Source organism: Podarcis gaigeae (genome assembly GCF_964106915.1).
Source record: "Podarcis gaigeae genome assembly, chromosome: 6".
Lineage (NCBI taxonomy): Eukaryota > Metazoa > Chordata > Lepidosauria > Squamata > Lacertidae > Podarcis > Podarcis gaigeae.
In genome coordinates, this window is record NC_139682.1 from 46,303,843 (window position 1) to 46,311,474 (window position 7,632).

The 7,632-nt window shown below is 45.4% G+C and overlaps 1 protein-coding gene across 3 annotated transcripts in view; it reads left to right on the forward strand.

Annotated features, from left to right (window-relative positions):
* The window catches only part of RAB44 (RAB44, member RAS oncogene family), a 29,369-nt gene extending 22,500 nt beyond the window's left edge, over positions 1–6,869 (forward strand). For all 3 annotated transcript variants that reach the window (XM_083744948.1, XM_083744946.1, XM_083744947.1), the window contains 5 exons: positions 660–741; positions 825–939; positions 2,501–2,602; positions 5,080–5,156; positions 6,335–6,869. In XM_083744948.1, coding sequence (XP_083601074.1) covers positions 660–741; positions 825–939; positions 2,501–2,602; positions 5,080–5,156; positions 6,335–6,422 — 464 coding nt within the window. In that variant the 3' untranslated portion in view covers positions 6,423–6,869. The remainder of the gene's footprint in view (positions 1–659; positions 742–824; positions 940–2,500; positions 2,603–5,079; positions 5,157–6,334) is intronic.
* Positions 6,870–7,632: the final 763 nt, after the last annotated feature.

Genomic DNA, 7,632 nt, shown 5'->3' on the forward strand with positions numbered 1-7,632 from the left:
GCCAACTGAAGGATGCTGCTCTGCCTCCTGACACTTGTCGCTGCATGCATCCTCAGAGAGGGGAGTGACAGGAAGGACTAGAAGTAGCAGGGCTAGTAGGAGGCTCTGGGGTGACAGTGATCCCCCTGCAAGGGTCTTGGCCTTGGCAGATGCCCAGCTATGCCTACTCCTGATGCCTGACCTCCTCTGTCCCACCCCAGGCCCCATCAGTAAGTTAAATTTATCCACATGGCCACAAGGGGTCCCAATCCCAATGTAATTTGAGCCATGTAGAAATTCAAAGGACCGCAGCAGGAAGAGTATTTTTTATCTATAGGGCATTTCCAGCTCGTTTCCTCCTAGCGTGGCCTTTCGGTTTGAATGTTCTCCTTTTTTTATTTGTATGAAGGTTAGTCAACTCTAAAATGGAAGGAAGTCAAATCCATTACTCCGTGTCAGGTTTTACACCTGCAAAATTCAGATAATAAAACTGAACAAGTTTCTCAGTGTTCTGGTACCTTTGCTTTTATTAATCTCCCCAAAATTCAGGGATGGAAGTGCTAGAGCCCTGCTGAGTTTTATTCTTATCAATACAGTTCCAGCTTGCGGTTTTCAGCTCTTTGAAGTGGTTGGAGATGTGAAGTGAACTTGATTGTAAATGGCTCCAATGTATCCCTTAGGAATGGACTATCGGATCAAAAGCCTCTTTGTGGATAACAAGTGCTTTGCTTTACGCCTGTGGGACACAGCCGGCCAAGAAAGGTAGAGTAAGGTGCTGCATCTAGAAAAAGAAAGAAAAATTATAAAAAGGTTGCAGAAAAAGTACACATTTCTCCCCAAAACAGATACCACAGTATCACCAAGCAATTCTTCCGGAAGGCTGATGGAGTTGTATTGATGTATGACATCACCTCAGAACATAGCTTTGCAGAGGTGCGGTACTGGATGAATTGTATCCAGGTAAGGAGAGCAATTCTCTTCCATTATTGCTTGGCTTTTGTTTTCCCTGCTTTAGCTCTTGGTGATTGGGTGATTGCATTGTTGAGTTTGGACAATGCAGTCCTGTGTGTGTTTAATGAGAGGTAAGTCTCACTGTGCAGGTGGCACTGTGGGTTAAACCACAGAGCCTAGGACTTGCTGATCAGAAGGTCAGTGGTTCGAATCCCCGCGGCGGGGTGAGCTCCCGTTGCTCGGTCCCTGCTCCTGCCAACCTAGCAGTTCGAAAGCACAAAGTGCAAGTAGATAAATAGGTACCGCTCCGGCGGGAAGGTAAATGGTGTTTCCGTGCGCTGCTCTGGTTCACCAGAAGTGGCTTAGTTATGCTGGCCACATGACCCGGAAGCTGTATGCCAGCTCCCTTGGCCAGTAAAGCGAGATTAGCGCTGCAACCTCAGAGTCGTCCGCGACTGGACCTAACGGTCAAGAGTACCTTTACCTTTTAAGTCTTACTGCATTCAATTATGTTTTCTTCCAGTAAAGGTGCTGAGGATTGCAGCCTTATCCACCTCTCTGTGGATCCACCTCCCCAGAAGGTTACTCAGAAGGAAATGTGGCCTTTGGGTTGAAAAGGGTTTCCCATCCCTGGGACAGAATGTTGAACTAGAATGCCTTAAATCAAATCCTGGGCAAGAAAATTCTTCCACCCATAAAATGGGGGCCATTCCTGGTCAGCCTGAGCTTCACAAGACTGTTATGAAGATTCCTTATTTGATTTTTTTAGTCACTTTTCTACCACAGAGTGACCCAAAATGACTTAACGTTAAAACCAATTGAAAACATCTAATAATTTTTTTTAACACACATATTTTTAAACAGACGCAACAGATCGGGACTTACTGATCTCACTAAAAGAGGCCACAATTCCACCCTTAAAATTAAGAGCCAAGAGGTGGTTTAAGAGAAGAGCCTTTGCCTTGCACCTAAAGAAAAAGACAGCACTGAATAGAGCATTCCACAAGTTGGGGCCACCACTGAAAAGGCCCAAGCTCATGTTGCTACCCCCCAAACCTCTTGTATAGGGGGCAGATGAAAAAGGGCTCAGATGATAACTGGGTTTATGCCAGGATGTGGGGAGAGGCGATCCTTGAGACCCGAGCAGCATTAGGCTTTATAGGTCAAAACCAGCACTTTGTATTGATCCTGGAAACAAATTGGTAGACTGTGCAGTCCTTCTAGAATTCATGCTATATGTTTAGACTGTCTGCCACAGAATTCTATGCCACAGAATTCTATACCATCTGCAGTTTCCAAACCACTGTTTAATGAAATATGGGAAAGATTTTGCCTATTCTAAGAGATATGGCAACTCAAGTATCTAAAATATGGATGCAAAAATGAGTTGAGAGAAGAGGACCTCTCATATTTTCAACGTACTTTGGTTTCCTTAATTGTCAGCAACTAGGAAGGATTATTTTGCAGCCTATCCTATTTGTAGCCACTGTAGAAATGCAGTAGACGGTCCTTTATTGCTGTCATTTTGGTTTCAGCTCATATTTGAAGCAGCATGTGCGTTTCTTCACAGGAAGGAGCAGAAGATGGAGTTGTCATCCTTCTGCTTGGTAACAAAACAGACTGTGCTGCAGAAAGAAGAGTCTCTTCAGAGGATGGTGCATACTTGGCCAAGGTCTACCCTTAAGTTTTCCTCTTATCTTTGTAATTCCTTCTCCCCTGACGAAGTCAGAATAAATTAAAAGTAATATAATGTAGTGCTGCTTTTGAGGTTGATTGATTTAGGCCAGAGGCATAGGAAAAAATCAAATGGACATATATGACTCATGCGTTCACCTATGGCTTGGAAGTGACCACAAAATCATAATGCTCTCTTCCTCTGATTGCTTTTTTTGCTTCTCCTAACTAAATCCAATTGTGCTTAACGACATCAGGATGTAGGAAGAGCCCTGCGGGATCAGGCCCCAAGCCCGTTTAGTCCAGCTTCCTCTTTCCAACATTGGTCAGCCAGGCACCTGTAGGAAACCTACAAGGATATTAGCTTAGTAGAACTGTGCAGCTTGTGATCCTCAGCAACTCAGTTGCAAGGATCACATGGATTCTTGATTACCAGTTGTAGCAGACAAAACCAACATTTTGAGGACAAAAACAAACACACAGTTAAGAAACAAACTAACATGCATGGATTTTTACTGGGTGGGTGGAGTTGCCATTAAGATGGTGGTCAGGAGTCTTGGGACCTCATCAAGAGATTCTGATGCTCTGGTATAGGTGAACACGTGGGGTTTGCAGGGCTCATTCATAGGCAATGGTATGGAGGGACAGAGACAGGCTGCCTTTTACATCTTTTTTACAGACACAGGTGGCTCTGTGGTCTAAACCACTGAGCCCCTTGGGCTTGCTGATCAGAAGGTCAGTGGTTTGAATCTGCTCAATGGGGTGAGCTCCCCTTGCTTTGTCCTGGCTTCTGTCAACCTAGCAGTTCGAAAGCATACCAGTGCAAGTAGATAAATAGGTACCTCTGTGGCGGGAAGGTAAATGGCATTTCCGTGTGCTCTGGCACTCATCAGGGTGTCCCGTTGCACCAGAAGCGGTTTAGTCATGACCCAGAAAGCTGTCTGACAAATGCCGGTTTCCTCAGCCTAAAGGCGAGTTGAGTGCCACACCCCATAGTCGCCTCGGACTTAACTGTCCACAGGTCCTTTACCTTTACCTTATATCTTTTAAACCATGCACCTTTGTCTGAGTCTTGACTCTTTTATGAAGAGGTAGTGTGCTGGTGGGACGCAGGTGGCGCTGTGGGTTAAAGCCTCAGCGCCTAGGACTTGCTGATTGAAAGGTCGGCGGTTCGAATCCCTGCGGCGGGGTGCGCTCCCACTGCTCGGTCCCAGCGCCTGCCAACCTAGCAGTTCGAAAGCACCTCCGGGTGCAAGTAGATAAATAGGGACCGCTTACCAGCGGGAAGGTAAACGGCATTTCCGTGTGCGGCTCTGGCTCGCCAGATGCAGCTTTGTCACGCTGGCCACGTGACCCGGAAGTGTCTCCGGACAGCGCTGGCCCCTGGCCTCTTGAGTGAGATGGGCGCACAACCCCAGAGTCTGTCAAGACTGGCCCGTACGGGCAGGGGTACCTTTACCTTTTTAGTGTGCTGGTCCCGGGGGGAAGGTACTGTTACTGTAGTCAGAATTCACAAGATGTGAGGCGAGGTCTGAAACAGGGAGCCGGGCGGGGACAGGAACTCACGAGGATCAGAAGCAGGAAGCCGGGCGGGGAACAAGAACGCTGGAAGGTCAGAAGCAGGAGGCCGGGCAGGGAACAGGAACACTGGAGGAACAGGACTGAATGCTGGCCGATACAGCTCTTCAGTGATGACGTTGCTCCCGCAACCTGGGACCGGGCTGACTGACCTTTATCTTCTCTAAGGCCAGGGGCGGTCCCAGCCCCCAGGAGCCCCGCCTCTCCTGGCCTTAAGGCGAGCACTCCTCCTGGGAGAAACCAGTTCCCTGCGCCTCTCTGCCCTAAGCCTCTGCAGTTCAGGAGAGGCTGAAGGGTTACTGGGCCCCGGGGGAGGCTCACCTGTAAGCACTGAGTCCTCAAGCACCTCTGGGGCCAGAATGGTTTCACCTGGTGCCTGCTCCTGAGGATCTGACACAGGTGCAGGCTCCTCAGAATCTAGGCCTTGCCCCAGTTCAGCCGGCCCTGGAGGCGGGGACTCCTATGCAGGCTGGGATTCCTCTGGTTCAGCCTCTGAATCGGAATCCCAGGCCATCACAGGTAGGATAACTTTGATGGAGAAGTACATTGGACTAGTATTTTGCACTCCATGGGCATGGATCCTTCCCACTCCCCCTGACAGCTCACTCAACATAACCCTTTGCCCAAATGTCATGAATAGTTTGCTCTGTCTGTAGATATGCAGTAGCAAAATTTGCCAAGATAATTTGGTCAAAGATGAGATGTCAGGGGTAGGGTGGATCTCTACAGCAGGAATAGAGTCACGTTTGATCATGTTTATGGTAAAAATGTGTAGCTACGAGGTCAGGTGGTGGAGCTGAAAGTTGTTGTTTCCCCAATTAGGCATAATGTTTTTCAACTTCCACTGCTTTAAAGGATGTGCATTTGTTTGTTTTGCTCTCATATTTTTTTTGCCAGGAGTATGGACTCTCATTTAATGAATGCAGCGCTGCCTTAGGTCAGAATGTGACTGAATCCATGGTCAAATTGGTAAGGTGGGTAACTGGTGGCTCTTCAGCAAATAGCATGGACTTAGTGTGGCATGGGAGCTGCAGCAGATGGTGTGGTGGGGCTTGTCATTCACCAGAGTTGATTCAGCATACTGGGACTCGGAGGAGGAGGGGTGCACAGTGAGGATGGCATGGTGCAAACCTGCTGGCAGGAGTGCCAGATTGGCTCCACTAGTGTGTTTGCACCATGCCAAACATGCTGCCATCATGCCTCTTCCTCCTTCCATCCTGGTACAGTCCAGAGACTCAGCCAAATGGAGGTACACTGCTGGATGGGAGTTGTTTTGTTTGCCATGAACAACAGCACAGACAATAACCAATGTAGTCACACAGTAATTATAACAGCAATAGATGAGAACATCTTGAGGGGAAAATGAGTTTTCCCAGGTACCAAATATAGAACATCAAACATTCTACAAAGGGATGATGCAATAAATTAATATGCAGAAGTTTTTCTTCCGAATAGGAATTTTGTAACACAAGAAATAGCCCATCCATATTTCAGTAAACTGTTTTTAAGGATTCCCTGAATGTGATTGAAATTGTACCTATGTTCACACAGAACACTAAACCTGGGTTTAGAGGTACTTGGGTGACAAACATTGGCCTTACAGTGAAGTGTTAGGAATGTAGGCTGTTAAACCTTTTGCACACCCCATTTAGTCCACTTGCAAAGTGCTCTTCTCATTCTACCCCTCTTCTGGTGAACAGACCACACACTGTTAAGTAAATTTTAAATGCTTTATGAACAAAACATTCCAAAGGTCAGATTCATGCATTTATGCAAGCAGCAGTAGGAGAACAAAGGCAGAATACTCTTGGGTAGAAAATACAAATACGGTGTTCCAAATATGAGTTGTAAGCCTGGAGCTTGCTTAGACACATCTTCCTTAGCCAGTGACATGGTGCAGAGAGAGAGGGAACAGGAAGAGAAGGCTTCACTTCATTGGAGAAGAGGGGGTGTAACTTAGCCGAGTCTAGGAAACTAAATCTGTGGTCTTTACCCCTTCTTGCACCAACTAGTACTCATGCAGTTATGTTTGACTGCAATTTCCCACAAAACCATGCTTTAGCATTGTGTGAACACAGTGTGAGAGCTTCTGAAAATCCTCTAGACTTGAGCAAAATACTTAACATGTTTCCCTCTATGTTTATCATGTCAGGTTGCTGAAAACTCATGAAGATAAGTTCAAGCAGGAGATTTTGGAGCTTCCAGCGCCATCTGGAAAGAAAAGAGGATGCTGCTCATAACCAAAAGGCAAAAGATGAGATGTTTAAAGCTAATGGCTTTCAACAGATCCTTGTGGCTGTTATGCGGTTATACATGTTTTGTTCCCCCCTTGAGTCTGGTGCTCAGTCCACCTTATATAGCATGGGAACCTTGCCAATTTACATTGGCCAGATTTTACATTGGTGTCCCAAGGCAGCTTTCAAACCTTATATCTCTCCAGATCTGTACTTTGCTCTGTAAACCTTCTTGACAACAGGCCAGAGAAGAATCTCTAGTTCATGCCAGTAATTTCCCCCTCCCAATACCAAGCTAGTTGCTATAAGCAATTATCTCCTGAAAGATGGGCCTTATTATGCCAATAATCAACAAACATATTCTGATTCTGAACAAATTAGTTGTTTGCTCCTTCTCTTTTCATTCTTATATAACTCTGTAAGCTTTGCATATTAATACACCTTCAATTCCTACGCTGTCATGGTTGGTAAATTATTTCTCAATGTTTTGTGTAGCATGATTTTGCTGTTAACAGAGGGGTGGTACTTGGAGTAAAGTCTTAGAAGCTGATCTGAGGGCACAGGCAGGTTCATATAGGACAAAGCACTCACTAAAGCACATGGTCCTCAACAGTTTTACAAATATTTTAAAATAATAAGAATAATCAGTATAGATTCACTTTTAGAAAAAATCTAAGTATGTGGTATTCAAGTTAAACAAGAACAGTTGAAAAGCTATAATGTTTTCAGCTGGAAAACTGTAATGCAGAGCTTTCCAAACTGTGTGTAGCAACACGTTAATGTGTCAGCTGCAGTATGTAGGTGTGTTGCACAAGCACTCTTATAAGGGGTTAGTTTAACCTCTGGTTTGCTAGCAAAACTGAATTACCGTGTTGTTAAATGATGCATGTCTAAAAAGTGTGTCACCAACATTAAAAGTTTGGAAAGCTCTACTGCAATGTTATAGTCAGATCCTCTGCTCCTTTCTACCACCCTTTGTTTTTCCAACATCCATGTATAGCTGGGGTGCTGCACATAGACAAAAAAGGTTTCTTGTAAATGCTATTTCAGTTATGCACAGAAGGTGGCGCTTTTCTTGCTTCTAGCTACCCTTTTCCAAAGGGATATAGCAGAAGGTGACTGTCTTACAATTGCTTGATTTTCTCCGTAAGATGGCAGCAAAGACAATTTAAAATTCACCATTGATTGTATTAACAAGGTTGGGTCAATCTGAATT